The sequence below is a fragment of the Thalassophryne amazonica genome, chromosome 20, assembly GCF_902500255.1.
Source record: "Thalassophryne amazonica chromosome 20, fThaAma1.1, whole genome shotgun sequence".
Lineage (NCBI taxonomy): Eukaryota > Metazoa > Chordata > Actinopteri > Batrachoidiformes > Batrachoididae > Thalassophryne > Thalassophryne amazonica.
In genome coordinates, this window is record NC_047122.1 from 22,563,550 (window position 1) to 22,586,227 (window position 22,678).

General features: G+C 39.1%; 1 protein-coding gene across 1 annotated transcript in view; it reads right to left on the reverse strand.

Moving 5' to 3' along the window:
- The window catches only part of LOC117501468 (ectonucleotide pyrophosphatase/phosphodiesterase family member 3), a 137,199-nt gene that overhangs the window by 105,184 nt on the left and 9,337 nt on the right, over positions 1 to 22,678 (reverse strand). The window contains exons 3-7 of the mRNA XM_034160368.1: positions 18,919 to 19,053; positions 18,281 to 18,406; positions 16,758 to 16,818; positions 14,370 to 14,467; positions 4,242 to 4,321 (exon numbers count right to left, since the gene is read on the reverse strand). Of these exons, the coding sequence (XP_034016259.1) occupies positions 4,242 to 4,321; positions 14,370 to 14,467; positions 16,758 to 16,818; positions 18,281 to 18,406; positions 18,919 to 19,053 (500 nt within the window). The remainder of the gene's footprint in view (positions 1 to 4,241; positions 4,322 to 14,369; positions 14,468 to 16,757; positions 16,819 to 18,280; positions 18,407 to 18,918; positions 19,054 to 22,678) is intronic.

Consider the following 22,678-nt stretch of genomic DNA (forward strand, 5'->3'; position numbering starts at 1 on the left):
AGGGGTACTAGATAGCGCGCCGATTGGGGACTCCATTGTTCTCCTGGGGGATTTCAACACCCACGTGGGCGGCGACAGTGAGACCTGGAGGGGGGTGATCGGGAAGCATGGCCTCCCCGATCTGAACCCAAGTGGTGTTCAGTTGTTGGACTTCTGTGCTAGTCACAGTTTGTCCATCACAAACACCATGTTCGAGCACAAGGGTGTCCATAAGTGCACATGGCACCAGGACACCCTGAGCCGGAGGTCGATGATCAACTTTGTAGTCGTATCATCTGACCTTTGGCCACGTGTCTCAGACACTCGAGTGAAGAGAGGGGCAGAGCTGTCGACCGATCACCACCTGGTGGTGAGTTGGATCCGCTGGGAGGGGAGGAAGCCGGTCAGATCTGGCAGGCCCAAACGTATCGTGAGGGTCTGCTGGGAATGACTGGCAGAACCCTCTGTCAGCAAGGTCTTCAACTTCCACCTCCGGGAGAACTTCTCCCAGATCCCGGGGGAGGTTGGAGACATGGAGTCCGAGTGGACCATTGTCGATGCAGCCACTCGTAGCTGTGGTCGCAAGGTCTCTGGTGCCTGTCGTGGCGGCAATCCCCAAACCCGGTGGTGGACACCGGAAGTGAGGGATGCCGTCAAGCTGAAGAAGGAGTCCTACTTATCTTTGTTGGTAGGTGGAACCCCAGAGGCAGCTGACAGGTACTGGCAGGCCAAGCGTGCCGCAGCCCGTGCGGTTGCAGAGGCAAAAACTCGGGTCTGGGAGGAGTTCGGGGAGGCCATGGAGGAGGACTACCGGTTGGCCTCGAAGAGATTCTGGCAAACCGTCCCATGCCTCAGGAGGCGGAAGCAGCTCTCCACCAGCACTGTTTACGGTGTGGGTGGGGAGCTGTTGACCCTGACTGGGGATGTTGTCAGCCGGTGGAAGGAGTACTTCGAGGATCTCCTCAATCCCATCGTCACGTCTTCCGAAGAGGAAGCAGAGACTGGGACTCAGAGGCGGACTCATCCATTACCCGGGCAGAAGTCACTGAGGTGGTTCAAAAGCTCCTCGGTGGCAAGGCTCCTGGGGTGGATAAAATCCGTCCTGAGTACCTTAAGTCTCTGGATGTTGTGGGACTGTCTTGGCTGACACACCTCTGCAGCATCGCGTGGCGATCGGAGACAGTGCCTCTGGATTGGCAGACCGGGGTGGTGGTCCCTCTGTTTAAGAAGGGGGACCGGAGGGTGTGTTCCAACTATAGAGGGCTCACACTCCTCAGCCTCCCCAGTAAGGTCTATTCCAGCGTACTGGAGAGGAGAATTCAACCGATGGTCGAACCTCGGATTCAGGAGGAGCAGTGTGGTTTTCGTCCTGGTCGCGGCACACTGGACCAGCTCTACACACTCCATCGGGTGCTCGAGGGTTCATGGGAGTTCGCCCAACCAGTCCACATGTGTTTTGTGGATCTGGAGAAGGCGTTCGACTGTGTCCCTCGGGGCACTCTGTGGGGGGTGCTCCGGGAGTACGGGGTCCGGGGTCCTTTGCTAAGGGCTATCCGGTCCCTGTATGACCACAGCAGGAGCTTGGTTCGCATTGGCGGTAGTAAGTCAAGCCTGTTTCCAGTGCACGTTGGCCTCCGCCAGGGCTGCCCTGTCACTGGTTCTGTTCATTATTTTTATGGACAGAATTTCTAGGCGCAGCCAGGATGTAGAGGGGGTCTGGTTTGGGAACCACAGAATCTCATCTCTGCTGGTTGCGGACGATGTGGTTCTGTTGGCTTCGTCAAATCAGGACCTTCAGCGTGCACTGGGGCGGTTTGCAGCCAAGTGTGAAGCATCCGGGATGAAAATCAGCACCTCCAAATCAGAGGCCATGGTTCTCGAACGGAAAAAGGTGCTTTGCCCTCTTCAGGTCGGTGGAATGTCCTTGCCTCAAGTGGAAGAGTTTAAGTATTTCGGGGTCTTGTTCACGAGTGAGGGACGGATGGAGCGTGAGATTGATAGACAGATCGGTGCAGCATCTGCAGTGATGTGGTTGCTGTATTGGACTGTCGTGGTGAAGAGAGAGCTGAGTAGGGGGGCAAAGCTCTCGATTTACCGATTGATCTACGTTCCGATCCTCATCTATGGTCATGAGATTTGGCTCATGACCGAAAGAACGAGATCCCGAGTACAAGCGGCCAAGATGAGTTTCCTCCGCAGGGTGGCTGGGCGCTCCCTTAGAAATAGGGTGAGGAGCTCGGTCACTCAGGAGGAGCTCAGAGTCGAGCCGCTGCTCCTCCACGTCGAAAGGAGTCAGTTGAGGTGGCTCTGGCATCTTTTCTGGATGCCCCCTGGACGCCTCGCTGGAGAGGTGTTCTTGGCACGTCCCATTAGGAGGAGGCCCCGGGGAAGACCCAGGACATGCTGGAGGGACTACATCTCTCGGCTGGTTTGGGAACGCCTTGGGGTTCCCCCGGAGGAGCTGGGGGAGGTGTGTGTGGATCCGGAGGTATGGGCGGCTTTGCTTGAGCTGCTGCCCCTGCGACCCGACTCCGGATAAAGCGGAATAAAATGGATGGATGGATGGATGGATGTTTCAGCACTACTAAACACCTCGTCTTTCTGTGAGATCCAGTTTGACGTGTGTGTGTGTGTGTGGGGGGGGGGGGGGTGTCGCCTGTGCCCCTGGACTAAACCATTGTACAACTGTGCAGGGGTGGAAGGGCCCTCAGAGATCTTTCAATATTATTGTTAGAGCAAAATTATTTTTTGCAACATTTATACATTCATTCTAATTATATTCTTTTACAACATGAATTGTATGGACATTAATAACGTAACACAAAAATGTATTTAATGTCAGTTTTTTGTGGCCCCCCCATGCTCTGGACCCTGGGTACATAGTACGCTTTACCCCCCCCCCCCCCCCCCCCCCCCAGTCTGATGCCCCTGCTTGCAGAGGAAGGCACGGACCATCTGCAAGGACAACAGCCACCCGGTGTTATGTGGGCCGCTGAAGAGGAGGTACTGCTGGCCCACCACCAGATGGCGCCCTGCCATGCTGGCACCTTTTGGCCCTTAGAGGGCGCACGGGCCTTTTGGCCTCCTTGGGCACCACCAGGTGCGCTCCGTTGGCTGTCAGCTGTTTGTCATCTTCATCATCATCACCCATAAAAGCCTGGGAAGGACACCATAACTCTGCCGAGTTATCAGCTTACCACACAGGTAAACATACTGAGCCGTTTTGTGCTGTACGCACATTCATTGCCACTGAAGTCCTTGCAGTTGTGATTTATATACTTGCAGCTTGTAGCCGGGTTTGTGGGAAGTTTGGAGGAGTTGGCGTCTCCACTCCTCACTTCTTACTTGCTAAGTATAACAATTGACACTGCACGTTTTCCAGTTTTCCTCTGCACTCTGGTAGTATTTGGATTTATTCCTTCAGGAGGATTACTGAGTTTTGCTGACTGTTTGCTGGGTGTACACACACCCACCTAATCTGTTTTTGCTCCTGCCAGCAGTACCGGTCCGACAGCCTTGAACGGTGGCCACCTGGGGTACCAGGACTTGGCGGCTCCGGTGTATTGCAGGCCTCCGGCTGGCGGTGGGACTTTGTGGGTTCCGGCTCTTCTCTGGATAGGTGTCGCCTACCCTCAGGCCTGCCCATGTGTCACCATTTTGTTATTAATTGGACTCAGCATATTCGTAACCTGTTTGCACTTTTACATAATAAATTGTTATTTATTTGAACTCCTATTGACCGCTCATTTACGCCCCCTAACGTGGGTCCGTGCATTCACTTTCCCAACACCCGGGACATTCCGTGTTTGCTCCTCTGCTGTCGGGGAAGAGGTACCGCACTATAAGGACATGGACTAATAGGCTAAGGAACAGCTTTTTCCTTAGAGCTGTGGCCTCCATAACTCCACCCAGTCCCCCTCCCACATCACAAACACAGACATTTAGTAACAGATATCAACATATACAATAAATAATACAGTCGCTTTACATATCTAACGCTATCCTGCCTCACGAAGCATTAAGCACCTTATAAAACTTATTAAACGCCTTTTTATAGTATTTTAAGAAGGTCTTGCCATCCTGTAAAGCTGTTCATTGTTTTTGTTTTTTTTTTTTGTTTTTTTTTTAAAGCTGCTGCTGCGTTGTTGTTTGTGTGTAGCTGTTTGGAAAATGCCACCAGAATTTCATTGCAGAAATGCTATTCTATTCTATTCTGTTCTATTCTATTCAGTACTGTGTTTGTGTGTGCACTGTTCCATTACCGTGACAATAGTGTAGTGGTTTGGGAATGTCTTGCTGGGAAATGCCGACTGCATATATGGAGCTGATGTTCCACACTTTCCTGTGAAATTATGGAAAGATTAAAAAAAAAAAACATTAAAAAAAGCCAATCAGATGTGCAACCTACAGCATCATTTTACCGTTAAACAGACACATTTTGGACTTTATGAATCTCCATAAAACTGTCTTGACTGACGCAACTCCACAATTACATGGAGAAATGTGGCAGTGGTGGGGTTTGAACCTGAAACCTTCCACACTGAAACCATGCCCACTAACCACTTGGCAGCAACAACAACAACAGCTAATGACCACATAGGTACATGTGGCTACTACTACTACTACTATGGTAAATGCTTAGTGCTTAGCTCAGATAAGATAATTATAGTGGGCGATTTTAACATCCACACAGATGCTGAGAATGACAGCCTCAACACTGCATTTAATCTATTATTAGACTCAATTGGCTTTGCTCAAAATGTAAATGAGTCCATCCACCACTTTAATCATATCTTAGATCTTGTTCTGACTTATGGTATGGAAATTGAAGACTTAGTATTCCCTGCAAACTCCCTTCTGTCTGATCATTTCTTAATAACATTTACATTTACTCTGATGGACTACCCAGCAGTGGGGAATAAGTTTCATTACACTAGAAGTCTTTCAGAAAGCGCTGTAACTAGGTTTAAGGATATGTTTCCTTCTTTATGTTCCCTAATGCCATATACCAACACAGTGCAGAGTAGCTACCTAAACTCTGTAAGTGAGATAGAGTATCTCATCAATAGTTTTACATCCTCATTGAAGACAACTTTGGATGCTGTAGCTCCTCTGAAAAAGAGAGCTTTAAATCAGACATCTTACTACTCATCACTAATTGAAGAAAATAAGAACAACCCCAGGTTTCTTTTCAGCACTGTAGCCAGGCTGACAAAGAATCAGAGCTCTATTGAGCCGAGTATTCCTTTAACTTTAACTAGTAATGACTTCATGACTTTCTTTGCTAATAAAATTTTAACTATTAGAGAAAAAATTACTCATAACCATCCCAAAGACGTATCGTTATCTTTGGCTGCTTTCAGTGATGCCGGTATTTGGTTAGACTCTTTCTCTCAGATTGTTCTGTCTGAGTTATTTTCATTAGTTACTTCATCCAAACCATCAACATGTTTATTAGACCCCATTCCTACCAGGCTGCTCAAGGAAGCCCTACCATTATTTAATGCTTCGATCTTAAATATGATCAATCTATCTTTATTAGTTGGCTATGTACCACAGGCTTTTAAGATGGCAGTAATTAAACCATTACTTAAAAAGCCATCACTTGACCCAGCTATCTTAGCTAATTATAGGCCAATCTCCAACCTTCCTTTTCTCTCAAAAATTCTTGAAAGGGTAGTTGTAAAACAGCTAACTGATCACCTGCAGAGGAATGGTCTATTTGAAGAGTTTCAGTCAGGTTTTAGAATTCATCATAGTACAGAAACAGCATTAGTGAAGGTTACAAATGATCTTCTTATGGCCTCAGACAGTGGACTCATCTCTGTGCTTGTTCTGTTAGACCTCAGTGCTGCTTTTGATACTGTTGACCATAAAATTTTATTACAGAGATTAGAGCATGCCATAGGTATTAAAGGCACTGCGCTGCGGTGGTTTGAATCATATTTATCTAATAGATTACAATTTGTTCATGTAAATGGGGAATCTTCTTCACAGACTAAGGTTAATTATGGAGTTCCACAAGGTTCTGTGCTAGGACCAATTTTATTCACTTTATACATGCTTCCCTTAGGCAGTATTATTAGATGGCATTGCTTAAATTTTCATTGTTACGCAGATGATACCCAGCTTTATCTATCCATGAAGCCAGAGGACACACACCAATTAGCTAAACTGCAGGATTGTCTTACAGACATAAAGACATGGATGACCTCTAATTTCCTGCTTTTAAACTCAGCTAAAACTGAAGTTATTGTACTTGGCCCCACAAATCTTAGAAACATGGTGTCTAACCAGATCCTTACTCTGGATGGCATTACCCTGACCTCTAGTAATACTGTGAGAAATCTTGGAGTCATTTTTGATCAGGATATGTCATTCAAAGCACATATTAAACAAATATGTAAGACTACTTTTTTGCATTTACGCAATATCTCTAAAATTAGAAAGGTCTTGTCTCAGAGTGATGCTGAAAAACTAATTCATGCATTTATTTCCTCTAGGCTGGACTATTGTAATTCATTATTATCAGGTTGTCCTAAAAGTTCCCTGAAAAGCCTTCAGTTAATTCAAAATGCTGCAACTAGAGTACTGACGGGGACTAGAAGGAGAGAGCATATCTCACCCATATTGGCCTCTCTTCATTGGCTTCCTGTTAATTCTAGAATAGAATTTAAAATTCTTCTTCTTACTTATAAGGTTTTGAATAATCAGGTCCCTTCTTATCTTAGGGACCTCATAGTACCATATCACCCCAATAGAGCGCTTCGCTCTCAGACTGCAGGCTTACTTGTAGTTCCTAGGGTTTGTAAGAGAAGAATGGGAGGCAGAGCCTTCAGCTTTCAGGCTCCTCTCCTGTGGAACCAGCTCCCAATTCGGATCAGGGAGACAGACACCCTCTCTACTTTTAAGATTAGGCTTAAAACTTTCCTTTTTGCTAAAGCTTATAGTTAGGGCTGGATCAGGTGACCCTGAACCATCCCTTAGTTATGCTGCTATAGACTTAGACTGCTGGGGGGTTCCCATGATGCACTGAGTGTTTCTTTCTCTTTTTGCTCTGTATGCACCACTCTGCATTTAATCATTAGTGATTGATCTCTGCTCCCTTCCACAGCATGTCTTTTTCCTGGTTCTCTCCCTCAGCCCCAACCAGTCCCAGCAGAAGACTGCCCCTCCCTGAGCCTGGTTCTGCTGGAGGTTTCTTCCTGTTAAAAGGGAGTTTTTCCTTCCCACTGTCGCCAAGTGCTTGCTCACAGGGGGTCGTTTTGACCTTTGGGGTTTTTACGTAATTATTGTATGGCATTGCCTTACAATATAAAGCGCCTTGGGGCAACTGTTTGTTGTGATTTGGCGCTATATAAATAAAATTGATTGAATTGATTGATTGATTAAATGGACGGCATTTATATAGCACTTTTCCATCTGCATCAGATGGTCAAAGCGCTTTACAATAATGCCTCACATTCACCCCGATGTCAGGGTGCTGCCACACAAGGTATTCACTACACACCGGGAGCAACTAGGGTGATAACAACTTAGTGATTTTCCGGTCAGGCTGGGATTTGTCAAGCCCAACAGCTTAACCACTAGACCACCACCTCCCCTACTACTACTACTACTACTACTACTACTACTACGTTTTTGTAGTGAGAATGAACAGAGTAAGAATTTCATTGTGTGGTATAACTGTCTGTTTCTACTATGCAAATGAACATAAAAACTCTTATTATTACTACTACTACTACTACTACTACTACTACGTTTTTGTAGTGAGAATGAACAGAGTAAGAATTTCATTGTGTGGTATAACTGTCTGTTTCTACTATGCAAATGAACATAAAAACTCTTATTATTATTACTACTACTACTACTACTACTACGTTTCTGTAGGGAGAATGAACAGAGTAAGAATTTCATTGTGTGGTATAACTGTCTGTTTCTACTATGCAAATGAACATAAAAACTCTTATTATTATTACTACTACTACTACTACTACTACTACGTTTTTGTAGTGAGAATGAACAGAGTAAGAATTTCATTGTGTGGTATAACTGTCTGTTTCTACTATGCAAATGAACATAAAAACTCTTATTATTATTATTACTACTACTACTACTACTACTACTACGTTTTTGTAGTGAGAATGAACAGAGTAAGAATTTCATTGTGTGGTATAACTGTCTGTTTCTACTATGCAAATGAACATAAAAACTCTTATTATTATTATTACTACTACTACTACTACTACTACTACGTTTTTGTAGTGAGAATGAACAGAGTAAGAATTTCATTGTGTGGTATAACTGTCTGTTTCTACTATGCAAATGAACATAAAAACTCTTATTATTACTACTACTACTACTACTACGTTTTTGTAGTGAGAATGAACAGAGTAAGAATTTCATTGTGTGGTATAACTGTCTGTTTCTACTATGCAAATGAACATAAAAACTCTTATTATTACTACTACTACTACTACTACTACTACTACGTTTTTGTATTGAGAATGAACAGAGTAAGAATTTCATTGTGTGGTATAACTGTCTGTTTCTACTATGCAAATGAACATAAAAACTCTTATTATTATTACTACTACTACTACTATGTTTTTGTAGGGAGAAGGAACAGAGTAACAATTTCATTGTGTGGTATAACTGTCTGTTTCTACTATGCAAATGAACATAAAAACTCTTATTATTACTACTACTACTACTACTACTACGTTTTTGTAGTGAGAATGAACAGAGTAAGAATTTCATTGTGTGGTATAACTGTTTCTACTATGCAAATGAACATAAAAACTCTTATTATTATTACTACTACTACTACTACTATGTTTTTGTAGGGAGAAGGAACAGAGTAACAATTTCATTGTGTGGTATAACTGTCTGTTTCTACTATGCAAATGAACATAAAAACTCTTATTATTACTACCACTACTACTACTACTACTACTACTACTACTACTACTACTACGTTTTTTGTAGTGAGAATGAACAGAGTAAGAATTTCATTGTGTGGTATAACTGTCTGTTTCTACTATGCAAATGAACATAAAAACTCTTATTATTACTACTACTACTACTACTACGTTTTTGTAGTGAGAATGAACAGAGTAAGAATTTCATTGTGTGGTATAACTGTCTGTTTCTACTATGCAAATGAACATAAAAACTCTTATTATTACTACTACTACTACTACTACTACGTTTTTGTAGTGAGAATGAACAGAGTAAGAATTTCATTGTGTGGTATAACTGTCTGTTTCTACTATGCAAATGAACATAAAAACTCTTATTATTATTACTACTACTACTACTACTACTACTACGTTTTTGTAGTGAGAATGAACAGAGTAAGAATTTCATTGTGTGGTATAACTGTCTGTTTCTACTATGCAAATGAACATAAAAACTCTTATTATTACTACTACTACTACTACTACTACTACTACGTTTTTGTAGTGAGAATGAACAGAGTAAGAATTTCATTGTGTGGTATAACTGTCTGTTTCTACTATGCAAATGAACATAAAAACTCTTATTATTACTACTACTACTACTACTACTACTACTACTACTACTACTACTACTACTACGTTTTTGTATTGAGAATGAACAGAGTAAGAATTTCATTGTGTGGTATAACTGTCTGTTTCTACTATGCAAATGAACATAAAAACTCTTATTATTACTACTACTACTACTACTACTACGTTTTTGTAGTGAGAATGAACAGAGTAAGAATTTCATTGTGTGGTATAACTGTTTCTACTATGCAAATGAACATAAAAACTCTTATTATTATTACTACTACTACTACTACTATGTTTTTGTAGGGAGAAGGAACAGAGTAACAATTTCATTGTGTGGTATAACTGTCTGTTTCTACTATGCAAATGAACATAAAAACTCTTATTATTACTACCACTACTACTACTACTACTACTACTACTACTACTACGTTTTTTGTAGTGAGAATGAACAGAGTAAGAATTTCATTGTGTGGTATAACTGTCTGTTTCTACTATGCAAATGAACATAAAAACTCTTATTATTACTACTACTACTACTACTACGTTTTTGTAGTGAGAATGAACAGAGTAAGAATTTCATTGTGTGGTATAACTGTCTGTTTCTACTATGCAAATGAACATAAAAACTCTTATTATTACTACTACTACTACTACTACTACTACGTTTTTGTAGTGAGAATGAACAGAGTAAGAATTTCATTGTGTGGTATAACTGTCTGTTTCTACTATGCAAATGAACATAAAAACTCTTATTATTACTACTACTACTACTACTACTACTACTACTACTACGTTTTTGTAGTGAGAATGAACAGAGTAAGAATTTCATTGTGTGGTATAACTGTCTGTTTCTACTATGCAAATGAACATAACTCTTATTATTACTACTACTACTACTACTATGTTTTTGTAGGGAGAATGAACAGAGTAAGAATTTCATTGTGTGGTATAACTGTCTGTTTCTACTATGCAAATGAACATAAAAACTCTTATTATTACTACTACTACTACTACTACTACTACGTTTTTGTAGTGAGAATGAACAGAGTAAGAATTTCATTGTGTGGTATAACTGTCTGTTTCTACTATGCAAATGAACATAAAAACTCTTATTATTATTACTACTACTACTACTACTACTACGTTTTTGTAGTGAGAATGAACAGAGTAAGAATTTCATTGTGTGGTATAACTGTCTGTTTCTACTATGCAAATGAACATAAAAACTCTTATTATTACTACTACTACTACTACTACGTTTTTGTAGTGAGAATGAACAGAGTAAGAATTTCATTGTGTGGTATAACTGTCTGTTTCTACTATGCAAATGAACATAAAAACTCTTATTATTACTACTACTACTACTACTACTACTACTACTACTACTACTACGTTTTTGTATTGAGAATGAACAGAGTAAGAATTTCATTGTGTGGTATAACTGTCTGTTTCTACTATGCAAATGAACATAAAAACTCTTATTATTATTACTACTACTACTACTACTATGTTTTTGTAGGGAGAAGGAACAGAGTAACAATTTCATTGTGTGGTATAACTGTCTGTTTCTACTATGCAAATGAACATAAAAACTCTTATTATTACTACCACTACTACTACTACTACTACTACTACTACTACTACGTTTTTTGTAGTGAGAATGAACAGAGTAAGAATTTCATTGTGTGGTATAACTGTCTGTTTCTACTATGCAAATGAACATAAAAACTCTTATTATTACTACTACTACTACTACTACGTTTTTGTAGTGAGAATGAACAGAGTAAGAATTTCATTGTGTGGTATAACTGTCTGTTTCTACTATGCAAATGAACATAAAAACTCTTATTATTACTACTACTACTACTACTACTACTACGTTTTTGTAGTGAGAATGAACAGAGTAAGAATTTCATTGTGTGGTATAACTGTCTGTTTCTACTATGCAAATGAACATAAAAACTCTTATTATTATTACTACTACTACTACTACTACTACTACGTTTTTGTAGTGAGAATGAACAGAGTAAGAATTTCATTGTGTGGTATAACTGTCTGTTTCTACTATGCAAATGAACATAAAAACTCTTATTATTACTACTACTACTACTACTACTACTACTACTACGTTTTTGTAGTGAGAATGAACAGAGTAAGAATTTCATTGTGTGGTATAACTGTCTGTTTCTACTATGCAAATGAACATAAAAACTCTTATTATTACTACTACTACTACTACTACTACTACTACTACGTTTTTGTAGTGAGAATGAACAGAGTAAGAATTTCATTGTGTGGTATAACTGTCTGTTTCTACTATGCAAATGAACATAAAAACTCTTATTATTACTACTACTACTACTACTATGTTTTTGTAGGGAGAATGAACAGAGTAAGAATTTCATTGTGTGGTATAACTGTCTGTTTCTACTATGCAAATGAACATAAAAACTCTTATTATTACTACTACTACTACTACTACTACTACGTTTTTGTAGTGAGAATGAACAGAGTAAGAATTTCATTGTGTGGTATAACTGTCTGTTTCTACTATGCAAATGAACATAAAAACTCTTATTATTATTACTACTACTACTACTACTACTACGTTTTTGTAGTGAGAATGAACAGAGTAAGAATTTCATTGTGTGGTATAACTGTCTGTTTCTACTATGCAAATGAACATAAAAACTCTTATTATTACTACTACTACTACTACTACTACTACTACTACGTTTTTGTAGTGAGAATGAACAGAGTAAGAATTTCATTGTGTGGTATAACTGTCTGTTTCTACTATGCAAATGAACATAAAAACTCTTATTATTACTACTACTACTACTACTATGTTTTTGTAGGGAGAATGAACAGAGTAAGAATTTCATTGTGTGGTATAACTGTCTGTTTCTACTATGCAAATGAACATAAAAACTCTTATTATTACTACTACTACTACTACTACTACTACGTTTTTGTAGTGAGAATGAACAGAGTAAGAATTTCATTGTGTGGTATAACTGTCTGTTTCTACTATGCAAATGAACATAAAAACTCTTATTATTATTACTACTACTACTACTACTACTACGTTTTTGTAGTGAGAATGAACAGAGTAAGAATTTCATTGTGTGGTATAACTGTCTGTTTCTACTATGCAAATGAACATAAAAACTCTTATTATTACTACTACTACTACTACTACTACTACTACTACTACTACGTTTTTGTAGTGAGAATGAACAGAGTAAGAATTTCATTGTGTGGTATAACTGTCTGTTTCTACTATGCAAATGAACATAAAAACTCTTATTATTACTACTACTACTACTACTACTACTACTACTACGTTTTTGTAGTGAGAATGAACAGAGTAAGAATTTCATTGTGTGGTATAACTGTCTGTTTCTACTATGCAAATGAACATAAAAACTCTTATTATTACTACTACTACTACTACTATGTTTTTGTAGGGAGAATGAACAGAGTAAGAATTTCATTGTGTGGTATAACTGTCTGTTTCTACTATGCAAATGAACATAAAAACTCTTATTACTACTACTACTACTACTACTATGTTTTTGTAGGGAGAATGAACAGAGTAAGAATTTCATTGTGTGGTATAACTGTCTGTTTCTACTATGCAAATGAACATAAAAACTCTTATTACTACTACTACTACTACTACTACTACTACTACTACTACGTTTTTGTAGTGAGAATGAACAGAGTAAGAATTTCATTGTGTGGTATAACTGTCTGTTTCTACTATGCAAATGAACATAAAAACTCTTATTATTACTACTACTACTACTACTACTACTACTACTACTATGTTTTTGTAGGGAGAATGAACAGAGTAAGAATTTCATTGTGTGGTATAACTGTCTGTTTCTACTATGCAAATGAACATAAAAACTCTTATTATTACTACTACTACTACTACTATGTTTTTGTAGGGAGAATGAACAGAGTAAGAATTTCATTGTGTGGTATAACTGTCTGTTTCTACTATGCAAATGAACATAAAAACTCTTATTATTACTACTACTACTACTACTATGTTTTTGTAGGGAGAATGAACAGAGTAAGAATTTCATTGTGTGGTATAACTGTCTGTTTCTACTATGCAAATGAACATAAAAACTCTTAACTCTTACTACTACTACTACTACTACTACGAATAATAATAATAAAGGGCTGGTTTATAATTGTTTTACATCAATATTTTTGTAAAGCTGAGGCTGGTTTTAAACAACTGACAAAGCTATCCTTTGTTTGTAATATTTTTTTAATAACCAAAATCTAAAATAATTTCATCCAAATTAATCAGATTAAAGGTATTTACAGTTACTTTAAAACAATTTGAAGCCAGTTCAAAATTAGACAAAATCTGGATTTAACCAATTTAAAATATAAACATCAACACTGATGTAAACCAATTTCAAATTCATTTAAACAAAAATTTTAATCTTGACTTTTGAGAAATGGAACAATTTTGCAACCTTTCCCCCCTTCCTTAACAACGTAAATGATGACACAAATATTTGAGTCAATCCACAGCTGTGGTTTTCAACCATCCGCCTGAAGACGCCTGCAATGCAGCTGGCGTTTGCTGGCTCCTGACTGGCTAAACACCATCAGTTTAATCATTTAAACACAAACACACACTATACCTGTATATGTCTGAAAAATATTCAAAATACATTTGAACATCCCTTTACGGTGTCACAAAGAAAGACAAAGGGTAAAGAATATTCACGTTACTCAAATTAATCATTTGTAACTGTTGCATTTGATTCATTTGTTGAAATCAGCAGATCAACATGAAGCGAGCTGAATAAGGTTTGTACTGACTGAGTTTGTCCAGAACCGGGAGGAGGGTGTGCCACGTGTGCAGGTACTCAGCCCTCAGTCCGTCCAAAGAGACGAGCAGCAGGGGCGGCCGCTTAAATCTCAGAGGGGAAAAAACAAAACAAAAACAGCTGAGATGGATTTCACAGGCTGATGATTAATAACAGGTCCTGCTGCATTTGAGGAGCTCTCTGATAAAGCTACACATGGTGGTCTTCTGTTAAAAGGTGGAGAAACTGCAATGCACAGAAATTTTCTTAACGTATAAAAATCATCAAACAAAATCAGAGAAAGTTTTCAAACCAATGGATGACAACATCGAACAGCAAATTTCCGTTACAACCTGTGGATCCTCTGCTTGATGTCATTTACAGGAGCAGGCAGATGTTCACACTGTGAGATCTTTTTGGACATTCTTAGATGTTTGCTGACTGATGAAACTTTGCCATTTCATACACAGATATTTACTGGTCTGGAAAAAAAAAATTTTTTTACAGTGTGAGGTCATTTTTTCTACTGCCGAAGGAACAAGAACTAGAAACACAGAGTAGATGATACGTGGACAAATAAGAGCAGACAGTAGATCCACTGGTTCAACGGAAAGTTTAGCGGAAATGGTGTGAACTGAATTTAATGAGGCTTTTTGACAAATCAGCACTAAAAACTGCAGGTTGGTTCACTGTCATTCCTGCAGAATTTAGAAGATCATCCTGAAACTACAATCTCACCTGTAGTCAACATTTTTTTAAAAAGTAAAAGGTCCAAAGAAATACAGCATTTTGCGGAGTATAAGTCACACCTTTTTTCTGTATTATCAGCTCACTAATTTGGGATTTTTGTGCATTGTTGTAGTGTAGTTTTTATTAGTAGCATTTATTCTGTTATTATCAGTTTATTTTGTTTAGTGTTTTGATTAATGTGAAAGTCCAACGAGCACTCCATGGCCACAATATTAGGTACACCTTGCTAGTACCGGGTTGGACTCTCTTTTGCTTTCAGAACTGCCTTAATTCTTCGTGGCATAGATTCACCAAGGTGTTGGAAACATCCCTCAGAGATGTTGGTCCATATTGACATGATGGCCCATTCAGCCAGTCTATCCAACCTTCTCTGACATCAACAAGGCATTTTCATCCACACACCTGCGCCTCACTGGATATCTTCTCCTTTTCGGACCATTCTCTGTAAACCCTAGAGATGGTTGTGCGTGAAAATCTCAGTAGATCGGCAGTTAGTGAAACACTCAGATCAGCCCATCTCGCACCAACAACCATACCATATTCAAAGTCACTTAAATCTCCCCTTGTCCCCATTTTGACATTTGGTTTCAGCTTCAGCAAGTCATCTTCACCATGTCAAGATGCCTAAATGCATTGAGTTGGTGCATTGTGATTGGCTGATTTGCTATTTGTGTTAACAAGCAATTGAACAGGTGTACCTAATAAAGTGGCCGGTGAGTGTAAATAGTTACTATAATTATAATTAGGAACTACAAACACATAATTTTTAGGTATATAAGTCGCACCTGAATATAAGTCACAGGGCCTCCCAAACTAGTAAAAAAAAGTTACTTATACTCTGGATAAAACAGTAAGTTCTTTTTTTCACCCCTCCTTTCCTCAGGAGATGTGATATGGATCGGCATGTTGTTTTGGCACAAACAGTTTTGAACCAGGTACCAGCAGACAAAGTGCTTGCCCACCACACTACTCTTAAAGGTCCAACGAAAAATAGAATAAAATGGAACTGACTCTGCTCCACAAATCCAGTTTGAAAAATAATTAAAGTGATGTCAGCAACACAACGTTCTGCAATCAGGAAATCCAGATTGTTTATAAAGTGAATTTGTCAATCAGTGGAGCTTTTAAAGCATCAGTTGAGATGTGTGCGACTTTGTGATTAAATGCGTGTTTTATTTCCCAGCACCCTGGCGAAGCAGCAGCAGCAGTGTATTGTTTTCACTGGAATTATTTGGGAATTACACTGGAATTATCTTATCTATGAACAAGATAATTCAAAAATGGCTAGTTGGATTTCCTTCAAACTTGGTGGGAATATTTCATGGATAGATATCTAGATGTGATTAGATTTTTGTGCAGTTTGGTCAAAGGTCAAGCTCCAAAAAACACATTTTATGGAATATCTCAACAACCAAAAAGAATCATGATGTGTAGTGCATGTAGAGTACACAACAGCCAACCGATGCCTTTCATTATTGTTGCTCTGGTACCATGACCAAACATCTATATGAAGTCTAATAAAGAATGGAAAGTTTTAAGTTGCTCAAGAGTCTCAAGAAGTTAACAAAAAGAATCTTCTTCAAAAGTCATTAGGACTCTGAATTTACTTTTTGAATGTCTTGTGTCTCTATTTGTGATGTTAAATTCTTACCCAGCTGGGCATGATGGAGGTGACAGGTTCTCACACTCGCCCTCTACCCACTCTTTCTCTCCTGCAGCAGAAAATCAAGAAAGAACCATTTAAGTTCTGTGGAGATCTGGTCCCAAAAATTTGCTTGATTAATCAGAGAAACTCTGTGTAAAACCACTGTGTAAAACCCTAACAAAGACAGCTACGCTGAACATTACTTCAACACCCAATGCACATATCAGAGCCAAAATAATTAATTGATTAAATTAAAAACATGAAGTAAATGTTAACTCTTTAAAAAAAATTTTATCTCTGCCAACAAAATTGGGCGGAGGCTATGTTTTCACCCCTGTCTGTTTGTGAACAGCCTGTAAACCTCAATTTTTCATATATCATTATGAATGTTTTACAGAGGATTCATATCCTGATAGGCAAGAACTGATTCAATTTTCAAGGTCATAGATCAAAGTCAAGAAAAATCTTGAAAAATTGGAAAAATCCCTATCTTTAACATTAAACAAATTTTCAAAAATTCATAACTCTGTCAAAAAAGATTTAATTTATGTCATATTTGAGATCATTATGTAGAATGGTATCCTTTATTGACTGACAAAGTTTGATCTGGATTTGATCCAGATTACAGATTTTTTGGCCATTTAAATTTAACATTGAAAACCCCTTTTAATATATATTTACATGCATATTTTACCTCATATCTTAATCAAACGTGTCCTAATCACTCTCATACTAGAAAGTGAGGTGCAGACTGGCACTCACTATCACCTGACAAAATTTGATCCAGATCTGATCCGGATTGTGGATTTTGTGGACATTTAAATTTAATATTGAAAATCCCATTTGGTGTACATTTTTCATTATATCTCAATCAAAAGTGCTTCAGTCACTCTCATTTGTGACAATGAGGTGCAAACTGGCACTCTCACTGAATAGACTAAGTTTGATCCACATCTGATCCGTATTGCGGATTTAGAGGATATTTGATATTAACATTGAAAAGCACTTTTGATCTATACTTTGTATTAGATTTTTCTAACAGGACATAGACCTTGAAATTGGAAGCTAGTGTTGGCAGAGGTTTGCACTCCACGAGCATGGTGCTCTAGTTTTTTTTGTTGTTGTTGTTGTTATTCTGTGTAGAGAGAGGCGATGGCCTCTGTGCTGCTGGAACAGCAGTCTCTCAAGTGCAAGCATTTTAATGCTAAGGCTTCAAACACACAAAGTACAACTGCTATCAGCACCCGCAAAATTAGATTTTGACATTTAGAAATCATATTGTGTGGGTTCCCTCCCAGAATTTTGTGCACTTGAGTGGACAAATCTCATATTGCATATGTATGAAGACAAACACAATGGACAATACAAACTATTTTTCACATTTGAAAGACACTGTTATAGTCCGCACTCTTACTAAATCAGTATGCATGGTGTTTTTACAGTTGTGTTTGTGCAAGTTTTGTTTCGTAAGGTGTCTTTTTGCCCCATCCTCGGTCATGTTTGCTAATCTTATGTTTTCTGGTCGGCACCATGGCAGATGTGTTTGTAGTTGGTGCAGCAATCTGCTGCAGACACGCAGTCGTCAGAGCAGTGACATTTGCTCTCCGTTAGCCTCTTCTCTCCACAGCGGAGCTTCGTGCATTCCCACTGCTGAGCTGAAAGACACAATATTAAAATTAATGTACGACACTGACCCGCTGTTGAACAATAACATCGTTTTTACTGAGTGTTTAAAGTCAAATATTTGGTCTAAAATCACAGAAATAAAGAGTTTTAGTTTGTCCATCAATCAATGTCTGATAGATCTTACACAGGATCGCTGCATTTAAAATTGAATTGCATTTTCCATATCATCCCATTTTTTTCTGATTTGGGGTTGTATATTTAAAGTGCAGTGAGATGATGCAACAACAAATAATTGACACTTTTTCCTTTACTCATATGCTACAATATTAGTTTGGAATCCAACCACTAACATAAAGAAAGACAAATAAAGTTGCATAATACTTTGAATTGTGAAGCACTGGAAAGACTATGTTTTGCCAAAAGGTTTTGCTTTTAAAATACAAATCATATTTTTTATTTCATCCGAACTGATCTATTCTCTGTATTAAAGCCTCGATCTGAAGGTTCAGTCCGATTAAACCAAAGGTCAGAAACAACATACTGGCTACAGTGCAGATGTCATGAAAGTCAAAGCAGCAGCTGTTGCTGGCCAAACAATTTTCATCACATCTGCAGCCTGGAGTCTTGTCATCAAAAGGCTCAAAGCATCGGTTCCTGCATGATGTGTGGGGGACCACTGCAAAGAGAAGATGACAAAACCCAGCTTTAAAATCATCTTGCATCAGAATGACTCAGTCAGACAGACACACAGCAGCAGAACTGTGTTATACAGATATGTTCAAAATAATAGCAGTGTGTTTAAAATAAGCAAGTACAATCCATAAAATAGCTTTTATTTCCATACACACAAATGCACTGGGAACACTGCACATTCTATTTCAAATCAAAACATGAAAAAAATATGAAATTTGTTATTACTTTACAGAAAGTAAAGAAAAAAGGAATATTACGCTTGTTAAAAAATGGTGTGTGGATTTTTCTTTCTCTGGCCCTTATTCCACTGTTACAGGTGGAAAATGTTGTATTCAAGATTCAAACAACTTTATTGATCCCTAAAATTGCAATTCATATCACACCCAATTACCTCAGACAAAAAAATAGAGCAATTAATCCACAGTTATTACTATGGCACACATCAGAATTAAAACACCGCACATATACATTTGATTGTTTATGTACGCTAAACTTTAAGACAGTCCGTCATCCGAATTGAGGCATTATGAGTGTGAGTGTGTGTGTGTGTGGGGGGGGGGCACAGCAGTCTCCCGCGCAGCCGCAAGCTTGGAGGAAAGCTGCAGCTGAGCCATGCTGCCTCCCGGTGGGGGGAAAGGAGCAGCAGAGCACAGGCCTGGGGGGGTAGGGTTAGAGACACAAGGGGGTGTGTCTCATGAGTGAGTGTGCAGATGAGTTTATATCAGTTACTGTCTGTGTGTGCATAATGTCTGGAGTTGCCTTGACAGCACCAAGTAGGGGAGGCAGAAAGATAAGAGGGGGAGCCGAATAGTTCACCAAGGCCATAGAGATTCTTCTGGAAGAAAATAAACGGGGCATTTTGACCTTTGGTGGATGATAAGCCTGCCATTTTTAGGGTTAAGCAGAGAAACACTGAAATTCCATTTATGGCTCCTCTGACCGACCAAATCCAATTTATGAGTATTCCCTGGTCGCCGATATCTTCCTTTGCAAGGCGGACAGTTGCTCCGAGATGTTTTCCAACTTGCGTCTGAGTTCAAGGGTTAACGCAGGCTGAGATTGTACTGCTTTGCCCACCTCATTAATCATGATGGACAGGTGAGGGGTCGTGATTCTGGTAGCAGCCGTCTTGCCAATTCTCCAGTAGGTCAGGGCAGCACATAAACCAATACACACCAGTCCTCCTACTATAAAACCAAATAAAAATAAATCTTCGACATCCTCCACAGAGAGTGGAGCCAAGCACGCGACATGCCACTTCTCCCAGGTGTTGAGAACATAGTCCGCAGGATAGGTTCCATCTGGGCACGCAGGGCGCTCCAGCCCTGATTTTCTTGTTGAAAAAATGGTGTCAATAGTGTACAGAAACTAGCTGATCAGTTCCATAGTTATTCCAATATAGTTTAAAGAATTCACAGTCTGGTGAAGTATGCGTATTTCTCTCTGAAAATCTGAGCGAAATGGTTGTTTGTACTTTGATTAAAAACCTGATTGGAGAGGGAAACACATGGGTGCCAGAAGCTGGTCGTCTCCATGCAACACAGATGTGAAGCAGTTCTCAGAAACAGTGGTTAGACAACTAAATATTAGTTTAATGATTCACAGGAAAAGTAAATCTTCAAGCATTTTTCAGTTCATATAGTAAATGTTCGAGTTTGTAAAGAACAATGCAGACACTGTTATTTTTTTGAACAGCCTAATATTCCCTTTTCTTCCATTTTTGTAACGTAATAACAAATTTGATACATTTTTCTTCATGTTTTGATTTGGAATACAATGTGCAGCATTCCAAATACATTTGCTTGTATAAGGATTTTGAGCCTTACTCACTTTTTAAAACACACCGCTATTATTTTGAACAGAATTGTAACAGAGAATCTTCTTAGAATTTAAGGCTTAATCAGCTGGAGGACTGAGCAACATGGGTGAAACAGTTTCTCTGCAAGCGATTTATGCAGGAATGAACAAGCAGCTGCACAGGCTTACAGTATCTTTTTATGTCTAAGGAGTGTTTAGCATTTCTAAGTAACAGATACTCCCCGTACCAACACCAGATAACATGAGAAGTCCACAAATTAAAATTCTATGTTCAAAATTCTGATTAATGCTTGTTCATTTGTTGCTGTTTCACATAATGCTGCATAATGTTATGCTGAAACATCACATTTCATTCTCCAAACCCCGATTCATGTTCAGAGGTACTGTACAACCCCAACTCCAATGAAGTTGGGACGTTGTGTAAAATGTAAATAAAAACAGAATACAATGATTTGCAAATCCTCTTCAACCTATATTCAATTGAATACACCACAAAGACAAGATATTTAATGTTCAAACTGATAAACTTTATTGTTTTTGTGTAAATATTTGCTCATTTTGAAATGGATACCTGCAACACATTTTAAAAAAGCTGGGACAGTGGTATGTTTACTACTGTGTGACATCACCTTTCCTTCTAACAACACTCAATAAGTGTTTGGGAACTGAGGACACTAATTGTTGAAGCTTTGTAGGTGGAATTCTTTCCTATTCTTGCTTGATGTACGACTTCAGCTGTTTAACAGTCCGAAGTCTCTGTTGTCGTATTTTGCGCTTCATAATGTGCCACACATTTTCATTGGGCGACAGGTCTGGACTGCAGTCAGGCCAGTCTAGTACCCGCACTCTTTTACTACGAAGCAACGCTGTTGTAACACGTGCAGAATGTGGCTTGGCATTGTCTTGCTGAAATAAGCAGGGACATCCCTGAAAAAGACGTTGCTTGGATGGCAGCATGTGTTGCTCCAAAACCTGGATGTACCTTTAAGCATTGATGGTGCCATGACAGATGTGTAAGTTGCCCATGCCATGGGCACTAACACCCCCCCATACCATCACAGATGCTGGCTTTTGAACTTTGTGCTGGTAACAATCTGGATGGTCTTTTTCCTCTTTTGTCCAGAGGACACGACGTCCATGATTTCCAAAAACAATTTGAAATGTGGACTCACCTGACCACAGCACACTTTGCCACTTTGCGTCTGTCCATTTCAAATGAGCTCGGGCCCAGAGAAGGCGGCGGTGTTTCTGGATGTTGTTGATGTATGGCTTTCACTTTGCATGGTAGAGTTTTAACTTGCACTTGTAGATGCAGTGACTAACTGTGTTAACTGACAATGGTATTCTGAAGTGTTCCTGAGCCCACACGGTTAGATCCTTTACACAATGATGTCGGTTTTTAATGCCGTGCCGCCTGAGGGATCGAAGGTCATGGGCATTCATTGTTGGTTTTCGGCCTTGCCACTTGTGTGTAGAAAGTTCTCCAGATTCTCTGAATCTTCTGATTATATTATGGACTGTAGATGATGGAATCCCTAAATTCCTTCCAACTGAATGTTGAGAAACATTGTTCTTAAACTGTTGGACTATTTTTTTAAGCAGTTGTTCACAAAGTGGTGATCCTTCCCCCATCTTTGCTTGTGAATGGCTGAGCTTGTGAGTGGCTGATGCTCCTTTTATACCCAATCATGACACTCACCTGTTTCCAATTAACCTGTTCACCTGTGGAATGTTCCAAACAGGTGTTCTTTGAGCATTCATCAACTTTCCCATTTTTGTTGCCCTGTCCC